Source organism: Orcinus orca, chromosome 9 (genome assembly GCF_937001465.1).
Source record: "Orcinus orca chromosome 9, mOrcOrc1.1, whole genome shotgun sequence".
In the NCBI taxonomy this organism is placed as follows: Eukaryota; Metazoa; Chordata; class Mammalia; order Artiodactyla; family Delphinidae; genus Orcinus; species Orcinus orca.
This window is the reverse complement of record NC_064567.1, coordinates 21,912,922-21,932,910: the sequence shown is the minus strand read 5'-3', so window position 1 is coordinate 21,932,910 and position 19,989 is coordinate 21,912,922. Positions and strand designations below refer to the sequence as shown.

At 37.3% G+C, this 19,989-nt stretch overlaps 1 protein-coding gene across 1 annotated transcript in view; it reads left to right on the top strand.

Moving 5' to 3' along the window:
- The first annotated feature begins 1,754 nt into the window (after positions 1-1,754).
- MEST (mesoderm specific transcript) overlaps positions 1,755-19,989 on the top strand; it is a 107,595-nt gene continuing 89,360 nt past the window's right edge. The window contains exons 1-2 of the mRNA XM_049714611.1: positions 1,755-1,983; positions 19,095-19,125. Coding sequence (XP_049570568.1) covers positions 19,121-19,125 — 5 coding nt within the window. The 5' untranslated portion in view covers positions 1,755-1,983; positions 19,095-19,120. The remainder of the gene's footprint in view (positions 1,984-19,094; positions 19,126-19,989) is intronic.

Below are 19,989 nucleotides of genomic sequence, written 5' to 3'. Positions count from 1 at the left end.
TTTTTTAGACATGGTTTCAGTTCATTCTTTTTAAACATTTATAATAGCTGATTTAAATCTTTGTCCTTTCAGTCCAACAGCTGGGCTTTCTCAGGGAGTTTCTACTGATTGCTTTTCCCCCCTATGTATTGACCATATGTTCATATTTATTTTCATTTCTCAAAATTTTTTACTGAAACTGGACCTTTTAAATAATATAATATGGTAATCTGGAATTCAGATTGGCAATCTGGAATGTAATCTGTAAATCAGATTCTCTCCCTTCCCCAAGGTTTGTCATTGCTGTTCCTGTTTGTTATTGCTTGTTTAGTGACTTTTCTTAACAAATTCTGTAAAGTCTGTATTCTTTGCTGTATATTGAAATCTCTGATTTCTTAGCTTAGTGGTCAGCTAATAATAGGGCAGAAATTTCTAGGAACCAATAAGTCTTCCAGTCTTTGCAGAGGAGCTCAGTGTGTATGTTGGGACATGCCTTCAATACTCAGCTAGGCAGTTGAAAATTCTTCCTTTGCCTTTACTTCCTGCTTGCACAGAGACTCAAGGTCTCAAGTAAAAATGAGCTCTTAAGGTCTTTGCTGATTATGTGTACAGCCCTGAGCATGAGCACAGCTCCATATATGCATGTGGCCTTCTAGGTTCCCAGGAATGTGCAGATATTTTTACAGTCCCTGTGGTTTCATTGTCAAATTTTCCTTTTACGTTTTTCAGTTAGTCTATTATTTGCCCCAACCATTATCCAATGAGTGAGGCAGCTGTGAAGTTAAACAATTACCTCTAATTGTTTTTGACAACTGTCTTGGGGAAAAGGTTTTTTGCATTGGATGAACCCCGAGTCAGTCAAATAAAGACAATCTTGCAAGTGGGATCTCCCAGGAACCACCAGATAGGTCAGATAATGACAGTTCTTTATGAATGAGCTTTGAAGGAGCTCCAACTCCATTCTGCCCCTCTGATAACTGCCAGGCTGCTGGTTTTCACTGTAATTGTGGGCTATTGGTTTCCAAGACAACTATGGAGCTGGAAAGAAGTGCATGGGAATATGGCAAATTAAATTATTATACAAATTATCATACAAATCTCAGTTCTTACTGAGATTCAGCTTTTTTTTTAATAAATACTTTTTGGATTACTGTAACCCTTTGTTTATTTTCCAGAGTTCTGAAAAAGTTGATTCTGATTATTTTTGCTAGTTTTTCATTGTTTTTGTGGAGGAGAGAATTTTGAGGTTCTTAGCCCACTATTTTTGCTAACATCACTCAGTAGTAGTAATTTCTAGGTGAAGGTGTTTTATTTTGTAGTTTTGGTTTGTCAACATTTTCTTATTTTTCACAATACACATGTGATGTGTCTGCAATAATAGGTGGTCATTTACATAAAGAAAAGGAAATAAAATCTAAAACTAAAGTCCATGAAATTTTAGTTGCCATCTCAGTGTATTTGACTATTTAGGGACCATAAATTAGGTACTTTATATTCTTTTAATTTTCTCTTATTAGTTATTATTGTCAATTTACCTCTAATGACTAGAAATAAAATCTTTAAAATGAAAAGTCTACTTGCATTTTTGTGGGGGCAGCAAAGAGAATGGTGTGGTGACTGTGACTCTTCAGTTAATTCTGAGAGAGAACTCCTTGGGGCAGAGGAGTCATCATTAGAGTGACTGTATATCCTGGTTTTCCTGGGATAGTCCCAGTTTAAACCTGTTATCAAACTGTAATAATTAATAACATGCACTTTACATTCTCAGGTGTCCCAGTTTGGATGATAAACTTTATGACCACTCTAGTTATTGACAGCAGCAGGAGGTGAGGAAGCCAGCGGATGACTCAGGAACTGCTGCAAGAAGAGAACACATGGGGTGCCAGTCTAGTACCAAGAATGGACCTGGGGATGAACAGTTGAAAGTCCTGAGCATGACTCTCCAACAAATTCACAGGGGTTTCCACCACAGTTTCTCAAGTATTTCTTGGATCGCCATCTTGGGTGAGTTCTTGATTCAAACTGATTCCTCCTGAGTTACTACAAAGCAATCATTAGATGCTCCTCCCAACTGCTTTGACTAACAGGGTAATTTGGGCCCATCTCCAGACTCTTGCAGGCATTTCCCATTTACTACTGGTTAGAATAGCCACATGGGCTCTTGAGTTGGCATTTGTGGTGCTGAGTTATCTGGTGAAGGAAATCCTGCTGTAATGGTCTTCTTGGTGTTGGGGCTTTGCTGAAGCTTCTTTGAAAGTGCAGGGAAAGAGATTCACATTGGCTATAGGAACTTAGGTAAGTAATCAGGTTTGGAAGAACAGAAGCTGAGTCCTGTTGCCTAGAGATTAGTGAGAGCAGGTTCCTGGGATTTAGGGTGGCTGTTAAATGCAAATCTGGCTGTGGTGATTTTGGATGCCTCTGGTTTGAGAGCAGGCAGCATGTTTCAGTAGCTTCTTAAATTTTTGGAGGAGAGGAGCATGAGACAGGAATTCTCCTTGTCTGGGGCAAATATCTGGCTTTATTATGAAAAAACTGCTATCAATATTCATGTATAAGTCTTCTCTTCGGTAAACAGGTGTAGAATTGCTGGTTCATATGGTAAGTGTATGTTTAACTTCATAAGGAATTGCCAAACTGTTTTCCAAAATGGTTATACCATTCTACCTTGTCACCCACAATATATGAGTTCCAGTTTCTCCACAACTTCTCCAACACTTAGAATTGTCACTTTAAAAATTTTTAATCATTCTACTGAGTGTGTAGTTGTAAATTATTGTAGTTTTAGTTTGCATTTCCCTGATGGCTAACTTTTTGTATATCTTTTCATGTGCTTATTGACTAATTATCTTATTTTGTAAAAATCCCTTCAAATCCTTTGCCCATTTTTAAATTGGATAGTTTGTCTTCTTACTAATAAGTTGTAAGAGATCTATAGATATATTCTGGATTCAAGTCCTTTGTCTGATATATGTGTTGTGAATACTTGCCTTTTGGGGTATCAATTATTATTATAAAGAGTATTTTTCAAGGTTTTTCCTCATTTCATCTTGGTTGTCAAATTTATTGGCATAAAATTATTCAAAATATTATTATCCTTTTAACATCTTTAGATCTGTGGTGATAACACCTTTTCATTCCTGATATTGGTGATTTGTGTTCTTTATTCCTGGATCAGTTTAGCTAAGGGCTTCTCAGTTTTATTTATCCTTTCCAAGAAGCACTTTTTACTTTGTTAATTTTTCCATTATCTATCTCTTTTCTCATTTGTTAATTTCTGCTCTTATCTTTATTATTTCTTTTCTTTTATGGTCACGGGCTTGCTTTGCGCTTCTCGTTCCAGTTTCTTAAAGTGGAAGCTTAGGTCATTGATTTCAAATCTTTCTTTTTCTGATAAGGTAAAAGTTTTCCTATAAGCACTGCCTGAGTAATATGTTGTATTTTCGTTATCATTCAGTTCAAAATATTTACTCATTTTCCCTGTGATTGCATCTTCAATCCAAGAATCATTTACGTTTGTTGTTTAATTTCCTTCTCTTTGGGGTCATGATAACCGTATGAAAGAAACAAACTCCAATTGACATTTGATTTAATGTTAGACATCTTTCAGCCTTATTGCTTGCCTGTGTTTGTTGCCTCCTGTAGCATCCTGATAAAGCTCACCCACGCCCAAGGCCCACAAGCACAGGTGACCTCTTGCTGCCTCTTTGCCTCTTTTCATGCCAGGTGGAACCTCTTTCAAACTTTACACTGACAGGTATTTCCCTTTATGAAATATTGCACACTCACTATCCATTCTTTCTCTCTGTTCTGGATTTTCACTCAGAGAGAGCAATCCTCCCCACCACTCACCTTGGGACTTCTACACTATGTGAGTAATTATTTCTTTGACCATACCAAAGGATCACTGTCATACTGACATCCAAACATCAAGTTGGAGAGTCTCCATGTTGTGGTGGAGTTGCTATAATAGGGGTTTTATTGAGTTCTAATTTAACGCCTTTGCAGTCAGAGAATACGCTCTATAATTTCCATCCTTTTACATTTGGTGAAACTTATTCTATGGCCCAACATATAGTTTATTGTGGTGACTATACCACATGAACTTGAAAAGAATAGCTTTTCTAAAATCATTGGAAGTAGTGCTCTACAAATGTCAATTAGGTCAACTTGGTTAATAGTGTTGTTCAAGTCTTCTGTAACTTAACTAATTTTCTGTCCTTGTGCTCTATTAATCACTGAGAAAGGAAGGCTGAAATTCATAACCACAATTGTGAATTTGTATAATTTTTTTAGTTCCATTAGTTTTTCTCTCATATATCTTAAAGCTCTGTTGTTAGATGCAAACATATTTAGTCTTACTATGTCCAGGTGACTTGATTATTTTATCATTATGAAATGTCCTTATGACAGGAAGAAGTCTAAGATGACCCACAAAATTTCCTTCCCCTCTGGTATATATAACCTGAATAATCTCCAGGGCTGTTGATGTGATGGGTTTTACTCCATGGGTTAGGTTTTATTGGCACTATTGACCTGAGACTGGGAGATTATCTGGGTAAGACTGACCTAATAACACAAAAAACAAAGTTTTCTCCTGCTGGTCACAGAAGAGGAGTCTGAAATTTGCAGCATGAGAAGGATTCAGTGCCCTTTGCTGGCTTGAAGATGGAGGGTACCACATATCAAGGAATGACGGTATCCTCTAGGAGCTGAGTGAGACCCTGGCTGACAGCAAAGAAACGGGGAACTTAGTTATACAACCACAAGGAACTCAATTCTTCCAACTACAAGAGTGAACTTGAAAGCAGATTTTTTTCCCCCAGAGCTTCCAGATGAAAACTCAACCTGGCCAATTTGAGCCTTGTGATATCTTGACTAGAGAAGCCAGCCATGCCATGCTTGGCTTCTAATGTACAAAATGTGAACTAATACATGGGTATTGTTTTAAGCTGCCAGGCTTGTGGTAATTTGTTATGCAGCAACAGGAAACTGGTATGGTCCTTCTTTATCTCTTAGCAATATTCCTTATTCTAAAGTCTACTTTCTCTGATATTTATATATATGCTCCAGATTTCTTAAGATTAGTGTTTGCATGTTATATTTCTCCATCTTTTTATTTTAGTCTAACTATTTCTTTGTATATCAAGTCATTTCTTGTAGTCATCAGATAGTTAGGCCTTGCTCTGTTATTCACTCTGACAAGCTCTGCCTTATAATTGAGTATTTACATTTAATTTAATTACATATATTGTCTGGCTTATGTCTACCATCTTGCTACTACTTTTCTATTTCTTTCATCTGATTTTTGTTCTCTTTTTCTGCCTTCTTTTGCCCTAATTGCATATTTTTTAGTGTTTCATTTTATTTCCTCTAATGCATTACTGGTTATGCCTCTTTGTTTTCTGTGATTGTCCTGTCTTATAATATCCGTCTTTAACTTGTTACACTGCACCTTCAAATAGTATTATATTTAATATTAAGTGTGAAACTATATACTTCTACATACCCCTACTGTCATTTGCACTCTTGTTGTCATATATTTCACTTCTACATATATAAATCCCACAATACATTGGTAACAGTTTAGTTTAAACAGTCAAATATGCTTTAAAGAAATTACAAAAGTGAGAAAATTAATTTTTTTTAACCCACATACTTGCCATTTCTGATTCCTCTGTGTGTGTGTGTAGATCTGAGGTTTCCTCCTTCAAGAAGAAATCATTTTCCTTCAGGTATTATTTTCCTTCAGATTGAGAAACTTCATTAACATTTCTTGTAGTATAGTAGTGTTGGAGACAAATTATTTCAGCTTTGTGTTTGTCTGGAAATGGGTTATGTCACCTTCATTAGAAAAAAAACCTTTATATTTTGGAATAACTTTAGATTTATAGAATAGTTGCAAAGATAACAGAGAATTCTCATAAGTCCCTCACCATTTCTTCTATTTTTAACATCATACATTTGTCAAAACTAAGAAACCAACATTGGTATATCTTTATTAACTAAATTTTAGGACTTTTTCCATTAATATCCTCTTTCTGTTCCAACATCCTATCCAGGATGCCACACTGCACTTAGTAATCATGTATCCTTAGATTCCTTGGGTCTGTGATAGTTGCTCAGTCTTTCCTTGTGTTTTATGACCTTGACAGTTTGAAGGGTACTAGTCAGGTATTTTATTCAATGTTCTATATTTGGAGGTTTTTGGGTTTTTTTCATAGTTAGACTGCAGTTGTGGGTTTTTGAAGGAAGACCACAGAAGTGAAGTGCCCTTCTCATCCCATCGTATCAGGAGGTACATGATGTCCACATGATATCACTGGTGGTGTTAGCCTTGATCACTTGGTTAAGGTGGTATTTGCCAAGTTTCTTCATGATATAGTTTATATTTCTCCCTTTCCATACTCTATTATTTTGAAATGAGTTGGAATGTCAAGAAAGGAAGAAATTAAATTTCACCTGCTGGAGTGGCATAGGCAATTAATAAATGTATTTGGAAGTGTCTTGTCACTTTCATTTTATTTCATTCATTCAATATTTTATTTATATCAGTATGGACTCATGTATATTTGCCTTGGGTTATAATCAAATACTATTATTATTTTGTTGTTCAAATTGTTTCAGATTTTGGCAGTTGGGAACACTTTCAGGTTGGTTCCTATGTCCCTTTATTAGGCCCCCCATCATTTTATTTTTTTGAGAATTTTCTTACTTTCTGTTACTTCAAGATATTCCTTTCTTGTATTTTCTTCACCCCAATCTTAGAATTCAATCATTTCTCAAAGATGCCTGTTTTGTTTTATTTTACTTCGAAAATGGTACATGGAAACTAAAATCTGAGCACTGGGTTTATTCATTACTACTAGGATGCTTTTTGGTCCTCTCAGCAGACAGAGCTGCATAATATATTTATGTATACTAACTAATAAATACAAGTATATCTATGATTGTTTCTGCATGTGTGTATATGTGTATATATATACATACATATATATAAAAGCACAGACGAGTTCATATATATAATACATACATGAGCTCATATTGATGCCTCTGCCTTCAAAACCAGCACTGTAAGTTTCATTTTAACTTTCCTTTCTTCTCTGTAACTTCCCTTGTCATAGTGAGGAACCTGATTCCCACCATCCACCATCCATTTACTTAGTTGTTCATCTTCGATATACATGGAAAGCAATTTTAGAATTGTGAACCTGTACTCCAATGAGAAACAAATTTACCAGGTAAAATTCAGTTTTTATGCATAGTTTCTTTTGTCTTTAGCCTTAAAGCTTCTAGTCGAAATGCAGTTTCCAAAGTTACTTAAGGTCAGCTCCTTTTCTCCCTACACCCTTAAATGTGGTTATGGCATACATATGTAATACAGTTAAACTTATTTGTCACAGTCTACATTCCATCCTGGGATTCCCCCAACATCCCAGTTAATCTATATCTATAATTACTATTATGATTACTGTAGTATTATAGTAATAGTAAGTCTTAAAATCAGGTAACATTTTTTTTCCCCAAAATTGTTTGGCTATTCTAATTTCTTTGCCTTTCCATGTGAATTTTAGAATAAGCTTATAAAAATCTACAAAAAAGTTGACTGGGATTTTGTTTGGGACTGCACTGAATCTGTAGACCATATTTGATGGAATTAACATCTTAGCAATATTGAGTCTTCCAGCTCACGAGCATGGTACATCTTTCCATTTATTTAGATCTTCTTTATATCTTTCATAAATGTTTTTTAGTTTTCCACATACAGATCTTGTACGTATTTTGTTAGATTTATACCTAAGTCCTTTTTGAGGGTGGTACTATTGTCAATAGTATTGTTTTGTTTTAATTTCAGGTTCCAATTGTTCATTGCTTGTACATAGGAATACAACTGGCTTCTGTATGCTAAGCTTGTATCTTGCAATGTTGTTAAACTCAATTTTTAGTTTAGAGGTTTTTTTTGTAGATCCTGTGGGATTTTCTGGATAAATAATCATGTTGCCTATGACTAGTTTGTTTATTTCTCTCTAATCTGTATACATTTCTTTTTCTTACCTTATTGCACTAGCTAGGAACTCAAGTACAATGTTGAACAGGAGAGGTAAAGAGGACATCTTTGCCTTGTTCCAAATCTTATGAAAGAAAGCATTCAATCTCTTGTCATTAAGTATAATGTTACCTGTATGAGTTTTTGCAGGTACCATTTATTAGGTTAAAGAAGTTCCCTTCCATTTCTAGTTTCCTGAGAACTTTTATCATGAATCAATGTTGAATTTTGTCAAAAGCTTTTTCTGCACTACTGATATGGTCATATTATTTTTATCATTTAGTCTATTAATATGGTGAATTATATTGATTTATTTTCTTCCCACCTGTATTGAGATATTATTTACATATAACATATGTAAATTTAAGGTGTACAGTGTGATGATTAGATACATGTATATTTTATAAAATGATTACCACAATAAGGTTAGTTAATATCTCTATCCCATCACATAATCATAATTGTTTGTGTGTGTGGTGATAACATTTAAGATCTACTTTCAAGTATATAATATAGTATTAATAATTATAGCTACTATTATACTGATGACTTTTAAGTGTTGATCCAGTCTTGTGTTCCTAATATGAACCCCACTGTTGGGGTTCATGTTGGGGGAATCCCAGGATGGAATGTAGACTGTGACAAATAAGTTTAACTGTATTACATATGTATGCCATAACCACATTTAAGGGTGTAGGGAGAAAAGGAGCTGACCTTAAGTAACTTTGGAAACTGCATTTCGACTAGAAGCTTTAAGGCTAAAGACAAAAGAAACTATGCATAAAAACTATGTGTTCCTAATACATACCCCATATGTATTTTCCTTTTTCTCTATTGGTGGGTTCAGTTTGCTAACACTTTGTATCTAACTCATGAGAGATATTAGTTTATAGTTTTCTTTTCTTGAAATCAGTCTTTGTCTGATTTTTGTATTTAAGATAAGGCTGGTCTCATAAAATAAGTTGGGAAATGTTCCTTCCTTTTTTATTTTGTGTAAGATAGTATGCATAGTTATAGTGTTATTTCTTCTTTAAATATTTAGTAGAAGTCACATTGAAACTGTCTTTTATAGGGTTTAATTGGGGGCAAGTTTTTGTTTAGTTTTGTTTTTTTGCGGTACGCGGGCCTCTCACTGTTGTGGCCTCTCCCGTTGCGGAGCACAGGCTCTGGATGCTCAGGCTCAGCGGCCATGGCTCACGGGCCCAGCCGCTCCACAGCATGTGGGATCTTCCCGGACCAGGGCATGAACCGGTGTCCCCTGCATCGGCAGGCGGACTCTCAACCACTGCGCCACCAGGGAAGCCCGGGGGCAAGTTTTAAACTACAAATGTATTTTCTTTAATAGATATAAGGTTATCAGAATTATCCTTATCTATTCCTTCTGTGGTGAGTTTTGGCAATGTGTGTCTTTCAAGGAGTTGGTCCACTTTACCAAACCTTTTGAATTTTGAGACATAGAGTTGTTTTATCTTTTTAAAAGATAATTGCCTAATTATCTTTTTAATATCAGAGGGGTCTCTCTTCTTTTATTCCTAATATTGGTAATTTTTATCTTCTCTCTTTTTTCTTGGTTAGCTGTGCTAATATTTGGTTCTTACTGGGGAGTAGGGGACATCAGAGAGCAATAACATGCCTAGAAAATCAGTATGCAGTGAACTCAAGCACTGGTCTAAGAACACCTGTAGATTTTTGACTCTCAATGAAAAATTGAATTTCTTGGTATCAGGAGGGCTAGTGCTATTGATCCTGCTGGGGACCTCTGTACTGAGATGAATGGTGAATTTATGTTCTAGCATAATTCCTTGACAACCTGAGTTACTCTAGTTGCATCAATAAGTGGGTGCCTTTAAACATGGGTCTAGAATCTTTTGTGATAAGGGATTAATTAATGGTTCAAGGTCCTAGAAACTTGCTTAAGAGCTCCTTCTTTGGGATAGTTAAAAGCTGGTTCTTTGGGAACATCTTTAAAGTAAATAAATCTGTAGCCATACTGATCAGAAAGAAAAGAGAACAAAAATTACCAATATCATGAATAAATGAAGGGATAACACTACAGCTCTAACAGACATTAAAAAGATAATAACATTTATGAAAAAATGTATGCCAATAAATCTGACAATGATTCAAACTACCAAATCTTTCTCAAGAAGAAATTGGTAACCTGAATAGTCCTGTATCTATTAAAGAAATAGAATTTGTAGGTTTAAAAATCTTCCTCCCCCGCAAAACAAACTAACTGACCAACAGAAACGGTCCAGGCCAAATAGCCTCATTGAGGAATTCTACCAACAATTTAAGGGAGAAAAATACCAATTCTATACAAAATTTTTCAAAAATGGAAGAGGAAGACATTTCCTAATGCATCTTATTAGGCCAGTGTTACCTGGCAAAGACATTATAAGAAAAGAAAACTGGATATCAGTATCTTTCATGAATATAGTCACACAAATTTTCACAAAAGTTTAGCAAATCAAACCCCAATCAAATAAAACATCATTTGAATTTACTTAAGAGGAATATGTCCATACAAAGCTTTGTATGTGAATGTTCATAATAGCTTAATTTGTAATACCTCAAAATGGAAACAACTCAAATGTCCATGTACAGATGACTAGATAAATGAGTAAATGAATAGACAGTTGATGGCTATATAGTTGATTCCATATAACTATGGGATACTATTCAGCATTGAAAAGGAACAAAGTAACAATACAAAAACATGGATAGATCTTAAAATCATTATGTTGAGTGAAAGAAGTCATCCAAAAAAGAGCACATACTCACAATTTTATTTATATAAAATTCTAGAAAAGTCTAACTAACCTACAGTGACAGAAACTGGATCAGTGATTGCCTGGGGATGGGTATATAGGAGGTGAGGGAAGGAAAATAAATGCATCACAAAACAGCAGGAGGAAAATTTGGGGGTGACAGATAATGTTCATAATCACTAACTAGATTATTTTAAATATTTGTGATTTGTTATATATCTGTTATATCTCAAAAAAATTATTAAAAATTCACCCCCCAAAAAAGAGAGAGGGCTGAGGAAAGCTTTTTTTTTTTTTTTTTTTTTTTGCGGTACGCGGGCCTCTCACTGCTATGGTCTCTCCCGTTGCGGAGCACAGGCTCCGGACCCGCAGGCTCAGCGGTCATGGCTCACGGGCCCAGCCGCTCCGCGGCATGTGGGATCTTCCCAGACCGGGGCATGAACCCACGTCCCCTGCATCGGCAGGCGGACTCTCAACCACTGCGCCACCAGGGAAGCCCTGAGGAAAGCTTTTAAGTGGACTTGGTCTCTGGCAGTCATCCATCTCTGGCTCACCCACTTGCCTAGTTCTCATTCTTGGGTTTCCTAGTACCTTGATCCTCCCTCATTTTGACTCTGTATCTTAGCTTTCATTTCCTATTGCGGCATCAGCAGTTTATGGGGTTAGAACTTGGGGACGGTACTAGGTCTTTTCACTCTTTCCCTTAAGCCCCTGTTATATCCCTAGTTTACTGTCTGTCATTTTCAACGCTAACACCATTACCAAAGCAACGGTTTTTGTTCCCTCTATACATCCTGTATATAGTCTCTGCCCCCACAGGCTGAGGTCCTTCCATTGCCTCTCTATAAAACTAAAAGTTTAATGGTAGCAAGAATTGCAGTCAGTTTACTTTCTAGTGCCCTTGAGTTTTTAGCCTTAAAACTCCTTCCTTGGATTGCAGACACTTGAAGACAGTTTCACCTCTGAAGATGGTCCAGGCCCCTACATCCAGGGCTTTGGGCCCCATCTCTTTTGAGAGGGTGGCAGAAGACCTCTTTTCCTTCATATTCAATTTCCTTCTTTTTCTGAGAATCATTTTAACCAATTTCACAGCCTCCAGCTGCTTCATCTTGAGAGCAGAGAGTGCTACACTAATAGCAGGCAGTCCTCCCAGAGCAATTTATGGCTTCACAGCTCTGAAAATTACAGTCATTTACAGTCTTCTCCATTAGTGCCCTGACCCCATCCAGTTATGTCTGCATGTTTTTGGTTCCTGATGTCTAAAGCTTCTTGTTGCTTTACTACCTGATTTCCGCAAGCTGAAAATGTACTTCTTCCATTTCCTGGGGGCCTTCTAACCTGTATACCTGTTCAATATTCAGATCATAGGGTCACCTTTGTTTGTTTTCTGTTATTGGGTTCACTAATTCTATTATAAACCTGTCATTTTCCAGAGCTAGTTCTGTGATAAGAGAAATTATCAGTGAATTCTGATTCTTCGTAAAGTCCTATTACTTAGGCTAGCCCTGTCTACCTCTCTTCTATGAGCTGTGTAGTTTTGCTTAAAACTTCTCCTATCAGTCCAACACCAGTGTCAAACCCAGACATGGCTTCTTGTGGCTCCCCTTCAGTGAGTCTCACCATTTATTCACCCATCTAGGCCAACCCAGAGGTTTAAGGGAGCCCTGCTCCCTGGCTTGTTGGTCTAAGCAGCCATTAAAGGCAAGCCAGGGATGCTTCAGTAGAGTTGTTCTCAAACTTTAGAGTGCATTGCTTTCACTTCGAGGGCTTACTGAAACACAGATTGCTGAGCCTATCCCCAGGGTTGCTGATTCAGGGGGACGGACCATTTGCGTTTTACCAAATTCCAGATGATGCTGATGGTGCTGGTCAGGGGACTACACGTTGAGAACCACTGCTGTAGTCCATTCTCAGCAATTGCCCAAGGCAATATATTATCCACCTGTCCCTATTCCTCTTTCCTTTGTTATTGGCTATTGTTTTTAGCTTCACATCTGTCCTCTGTGCACATCCCAGGCTTGGTTCTCCCAGTTGTCCCTTACTCCAAGCCCTTTGACCGATCTTCCTGGCTTTTTCTGCTCCAGGAAGTCCCTTCTCTAGCTCCAGTCTCTCGGGGTTCCTATTTCAGTATCAAAACCCTTAGCCACTTTGAAGAGGGTGTCCAGACCTACTTTGACCAAGTCTTAACCCCCAAATCTCCTGGCCATGGTTGCCCAATCCATTTCCCCTCAATCATTGCCTTGCCTTGAAACTAGCTAATTATTACCTCTGAATTTTATGCTAAATAGCTCTGGACTTCTCCCTCTTAAATCTGCCATCTCAAGTTATTATATGGGCACCAAGAAGGAAGCTCCCTGGATTTATTTTTATTATTATTTCTCTATCAATAGCTCTCTGAAAGCACATTTCAATAGTACATTCTGGAATAGAGGCTAGGAGATAGTCAAGTGTATCTCAGTTTCTGCTCTAACACATTTCTCTTTTTTCTTCTGTTAAATCTCTTGAGTGTCTGATCGCCCATCCAAACCCAGAAACAACTAAAATATCTTCCTTCTTCCTATCTTCATTATTCAAAGCAGTTAAATCTGTATTTATCCTTTTAAGTACATTTGTTTCATGCAGTATAGTCTGGTTTCTAAGATATCAACCATCCCAGGCAGTGCCTTTTTTCTTCTTTCTCCCTTAAGCCCCTGTTATTTTCCTGTTTGCCATTTCTAAGCTAAGACTGTCTCCAGGGCAACGGTCCTCTGCTCACCAGTGGGGCCTCAGCTCCTGGCACACCCCCCTCAGCGAAGGCCCCTCCACTCTCTATGTGCAAATTGGATTTCCAGAACCTAATGCTCCAGGTGCAGGTTGATTGTTTTTTTCCTTTTTTTGGCCTTTGGGTTTATAATTATTTCTTCATCCACCTCAGTTCAAGAATCTATATTTCCAATTTAATTCTCTCATTCTGCTCCACCTCCCCTTGTTCCTTGCCCTCTAAAATTCACCATAATGGCCAAGACTTATTAAGATTTCGAGGGTCCCCACCCAGGAGAGACAGAAGCAGGAGTGTCCTTTGCTATCCTGTGGTCAGGTTGTAGATGTCCTGCTAATTGCCATGAGCTTGTCTTTCTCCCTGTCTTCTTTTTTTTTTTTTTGAGATATAATTAACATATAACATTATGCAATGTTTAAATTTAAGATGTATAAAGTGTAGGTTTGATACATTTAAATATTGCAATATGATGACTACAGTAGTGTTAGCTCATTTCTCTGTTTTTAAATAAAGTCCTCCTGGGGGTAATTTTCAGTCATCCCAGAGTGCATAAAAGGAAGGACCCATCCTGTCCTTCACTGCAGTATTCTCAGTTCCTCAGAATGCTGTGATCTGTGATAAAATTTTTCTTCTGCCTTGTGATGAAAAAAAAAAAAAAAAGACCAGGTGCCAGCTAATGGTCCTTTTCTGGAGAAGGGCTATCATTTCCATTTTGTCCTTTTTACTTTTGTGGTGTTAAAATGTCTTTTAATTTTTATGACCCTTTGTGGATCTCCCATATCTTATTAAACCTGTGAACTCTAAACCTTCTGGGCTCCATCTCTCTTCTCCACCAATTCTGAGGCAAAAAGCTGCTCACCAGAGCTTGTTGTTCAGAGATGAACTTCCCCTGACCCCAGAAATGGATGTGCCTCTGCAAGAACACTAGATTCCTACTCCTCAAAGAGATGCTAATCCAGACCCTAAGCCAGGGCAGGATCCCATGCTTTCCACATGAGATGTTACCCAGGAATGCAGCTGCTCTTAGGATTTACGTGAGCAGCCCTGAACCTCAGTCCCTTATGCATATACTAGCATTGGTTCTGCCAATCCCTCCAGATGTTAGCCCTGTCCTCAAAATCCCAAATCTTCCTGAATCCTTGCCTGGTTTCTTCTTCTGGCAAAGTGTCTGGACACTGTAAAAACCCCAAGAACATCCTTTATCCCCAGCCCTTATTCCTTAAAGAAATACTTCTCAAAATTTTCCACCAAACAATTTCTAATGGCAGAGGAACCTGAATTCACATGAAAGAGAGAGTGAGAGGCAGCCTGAAGGGGTTATTGCAAGCAAGGAATTTGTATTTTATCTTAAAAATCACATGCAATTTTTGCATTCTACTTCATAATTCATTCTTATTTGTGTTAATATAAAAGTATTTAAAATTATTTACCATCAAGCACAAGTGGCCTGACACTTCAGAAGTGCAGTATCGTTATCCGGCAGCTTGATTCCAGGTAGCACATGGAAGCAACACCACGATCGTTTCAGCCATCCCCCTATCCCAGAATGGCCATATGGTGTGTCACATGGCCACCCTTGGCTTTACTTGGAAGTCCTTTTTTTCATCTCTAGTCAACCACCTATGTCGTTTCTCTCAAGGGATTACACAAATCTTCTCCAAGCCCTATCTTACCTCTACTCCATTCTACAAATTACCCTCTGTTTTGGCAAGGAAAGGGTTCCCCTTGGATGGCATCTTCCTTAACTCCTCCCTAATCCATCAGAGAAGGCTGATATGTGGGTCATGTAGTCAGCTTGGGCTGCTATAACAATTACCATAGAACGGATGACTTACACAATGAAGGTTTATTTCTTACAGTTCGGGAGGCTGGGAAGTTCAAGATCGAGGTGCTGGCAGATTCAGCGTCCTGTGAGGGCCTGCTTCTTGGCTTATAGATGGCCACCTCCTCACTGTATCCTCACATGGTGGAGAGAGAGTGTTCTAGTCTCTTTCTCTTCTTAGAAGGAAATTAATTCCATCATGGAGGCTCTACCCTCATAACCTCATCTAAACCTAGCTACTTCTCAAAGACTCTACCTCCTAATATCATCATATGGGGGGTTAGGGTTTCAACATATGAATTTTGGGGGGACACACACGTTCAGTTCATAACAGTGGGCTTTATGCTATGCTCTGTTAGAAAAGCACCAGAAGATATTTCCTTGGGCTCTGTTATTACAAAGATTAAAAGCAAAATAACTTTTTCCTTAATTCTAAAAGCAGTATATTGTAGTAGTCATCTGCTGTTTATGCCTGCTAAGCTGCCTTTATTCTGATATCAGACCCTCTTTTTTTTCTCCTTTTGGGAACCACTCTTCAGTATGGGGCTGAGACCACCCTGCCCTTGCTCAGCTCCATGCATGGTCCTGTTACCCATGCCTCGCCATCAGGGTGCCAGGGCTCAGGGAAGGAAATGTGTCCCAGCTGCGTCTTTAAGAGTTGGCTCAGGACTTTTCCTGGTGTGACTTTTCCTCTGGGGTTGCTAAGCTATTAGGCTGCTGTGTCATCCTCACAGGGAGAGAGACAGTCGGAGAATGAAGCCAATGCAGGGGAAGGAAGAACCAATAGATGAGGAAAGCTTCATTCTCAAAAACTTCAGTGGAGCACCTAGATCCAGCTATGTCTGAATCTACCCCCAGATGACGCAATAAATAAATGAACTAGTGACACAATAAACCAATAAATTTTGCCTTTTCTTAAATTAGTTTATGTTTCTGTCACTAGCAATCATAAGAATCTTGACTAATATAGAAGTCTCTTTGGGAAAAGATAAAACATTATAGAGTATATAACAAAGTGAAATAGAAGTTGAAAGTCTTTTGTAATTTCTTCTCCATTGTTAAGAATTTAATGTACATTCTTCCAGACTTTTTCTAAACTTATACTAAATATTTTTACATCACCTTAAAAATCAGCTTTACTGAAGTATAATTCACATACAATAAAATTTAATAAGTTTAAGTGTACAGTTGACCCTTGAAAAACATGGGTTTGAACTGCATGGGTCCACTTATATGCAAATTTTTTTCACTAAATTTGTACTACAGTACTACATGATCTGGGGTTGGTTGAATCAAGGATGTGGAGGGCTGGCTGTAAATTATGCTTGGACTTTTTTTTTTTTTTTTTTTTTTTTTTTTGCGGTACGTGGACCTCTCACTGTTGTGGCCTCTCCCGTTGCGGAGCACAGGCTCCGGACGCGCAGGCTCAGCGGCCATGGCTCACGGGCCCAGCCACTCTGCAGCATGTGGGATCTTCCCGGACCGGGGCATGAACCCGTGTCCCCTGCATTGGCAGGCGGATTCTCAACCACTGCGCCACCAGGGAAGCTCCTATGCTTGGACTTTTAACTGAGTAGAGGATCAGTGCCTCTAACTCCCATGTTGTTCAAGAGTTAACCGTATATTGTATATATTAGCCATTTCACCACATTCATAATCATGATATAGAGAATGTCTCCACCACCCCCAAAAGTTTGGGGGTTTTATGTAAATGAAATCATATAGTTTGTAGTCTTTTTTGTCTGGCTTCTTTCACTTAGAATGCTTTAAGAAACACCCGCATTGCTGCATGTATCAATAATTTGTTTCCTTTTATTGCCGAGTATCATTCAATTGAGTGGATATTGTATAATTTATCCATTTACAAGTTGAAGGGTTTTTCTAGATTTGACTGTTATAAATAAAATTGCTCTGAACATTCAACAAGTCTTTATGTGAGCATACATTTTCATTTCTCTTGGGTAATACCCAGTATCAGAGTAATTGAGTCCATATAGTAAGTATGCTTTATAAGAAACAGCCTGTTTTCCAAAGAGGTTATATAATTTCATATTCTCATCAGCAATGTATGAGAGTTTCAATTGTTCCACATCCTTGTCAACACTTGGATTGTTAGTCTTTTTAATTTTAGTCACTTTACTGGGTCTGAAGTAGAATTGCACTGTGATTTTAGTTTGCATTTCACTAATGATGAATGATGTTAAGCATTTTTTTATGTGCTTATTTGCCATTCATATGTCTTCTCTGGTGAAGTGTCTGTTGGCATCTTTTGCTCATTTGAAAATTGGGCTGTTTGTCTTCTTACTGAGTTGCAGAATTCTTATATATGTTGTATACAAGTCCTTTATAAGTTATATGTATTGTGAATACTTTCAGTGTGTCACTTTCCTTTTTATCACAATGTCTTTTGAGAACAAAAGGTTTTAATTTTGATGAAGTCCAATGTATCATTTTTCCTGTTATGTTTTATATTTTTATGTCCTAGTTGAGAAATATTTGCCTAACCAAAGCCCACTAAGACTTTCCTCTCATGTTTTCTTCTAGAACAATTATGGTTATAGTTCTCATGATGTTTAGATCTGTAATCCATTTTGAATACATTTTTTATGTACACTATAATTTATTTTGAATTAAATTTTGTAAATGGAGTGAGGTAAGATTCCAGGTTCACCCCCCCCCCATTTGTGTGTATGTATATATGTGTGTGCTGCCTATGGATATCCACTTGTTCTGGTATTATTTTCTGAAAATATTATCTTTTCACTACTGAATTGCCTTGGCACCTTTGTTGAAAATCAAATTACCATGCATATGTGGGTCTATTTATGGACTCTCTATTCTGTTACATTGCTCTACATGTCTGTTTTTACAATTACATCACCTTGTCTTGATTACTATAGTTTTATAGTAAGTCTTGAAATAAGGTAGTGTAAGTCCTCTAACTTTGTTCTCTATTTTAAAAACCATTTTGGCTATTCTACGCTTTTTGCATTTCCACATAAACTTTACAATCAGCTGTTACTTTCTACAAAAAAGTCTGCTTGGGGCTTCCCTGGTGGCACAGTGGTTGAGGGTCCGCCTGCCGATTCAGGGGACACGGGTTCGTGCCCCGGTCCAGGATGATCCCACATGCTGCGGAGTGGCTGGGTCCGTGAGCCATGGCCGCTGGGCCTGTGCGTCCTGAGCCTGTGCTCCGCAGCGGGAGGGGCCGCAGCGGTGAGAGGCCCGCATACCGCAAAAAAAAAAAAAAAAAAAAGTCTGCTTGGCTTTTTTTTGTGATTGTGTCAAATCTGTAGCTCAGTTTGGAGAGAATTGCTATTTTAACAATATTGAGCCTTCTAACCCATGAACATGATATAACTTCACTTATTTAGATCTTCCTTAATTTTTCTCAGTGATGTTTTCAGTGTACAAATCTTGTAATGTTTTATTTAATTTATCCCCAAGTAGTTCATATTTTTGGATGTTACTGTAAATGGTATTTAAAAATTCATTTTATAATTGTTCATTGCTAGTAAATAGACACACAGTTGATTTTGTATATTAACCTTGTATTCTATAATCTTACTAAACTCACTTCGTGGTTCTGGTAACTTCTGTAGATTCTTTAGGATTTTCAACATATACAATCATGTTGTATATAAATAGATTTTGTTTTACTTATTCTTTCTCAATATGTATGACTTTTATTTCTTTTTCTTGCATTATTCCACTGTCTAGGGCCTCCAGGACAATGCTGAACAGAAATGTGGTAAGTAGAAATCCTTGCATTGTTCCCTATATTAGGAAGGAAGGCATTAGGAATAATGTCAGCTGTAGGTTTTTCATAGATGTCCTTAATTGTGTTGAGGAAGTTTCGTTATTCCTAATTTGCCAAGAATTTTCATTAAAAATGGATTTGACTTTTGTCAAATGCTTTTTGCATCTATTGAGATGATTTTTCTTTTTTAGTTTGTTAATGTGGTGAATTACACTGATTGATTTTTGAATACTGAAACAATTTTACATTCCTTGGATAAGCCCCATTTAGTCATGATGTGTCATTCAATTTATATGTTGCTAGATTTAATTTGCAAAACATTTGTTAAGGATTTCTGCATCTATGTTCATGAGGATATTGGTCTGTTTTCTCTTCTTGTAATGCCTTTGTCTGGTTTCGGGAACAGAATAATGCTGGCCTTATAAAATGATTTGGGAAGTGTCCCTTCCTCTTTTATTTCTAGAAGACTGTGTAGAATTGGGATTATTCCTTCCTGAAATGTTTGGTGGCATTCACCAGTGAAGTCACCTATGCCTGGAGTTTTCTTTGTGAGGAGGTTTTTAACCATGAGTCCGATTTATTTGGTAGCTATAGGGATATTGTGTTCATTTCCTTCTTCTTGAATGATCTTTGGCAGTTTGTATTTTTTAAGGAATTTGTCTTTCATTGAAGTTGTTGAATTTATTGGCATAAAGTTGTCCATAATATTGCCTTTTCATCCTTTTAATGTCTGAGGATCTTTATTCTCTTCTCTTTTATTCCTGACACTGGTAAGTTTTGTCTTCTTTTCCCTGATTCATCTGACTTTTATTAATTTTATTGATCTTTTCAAAGAATTAGCTTTTATTTTCATTG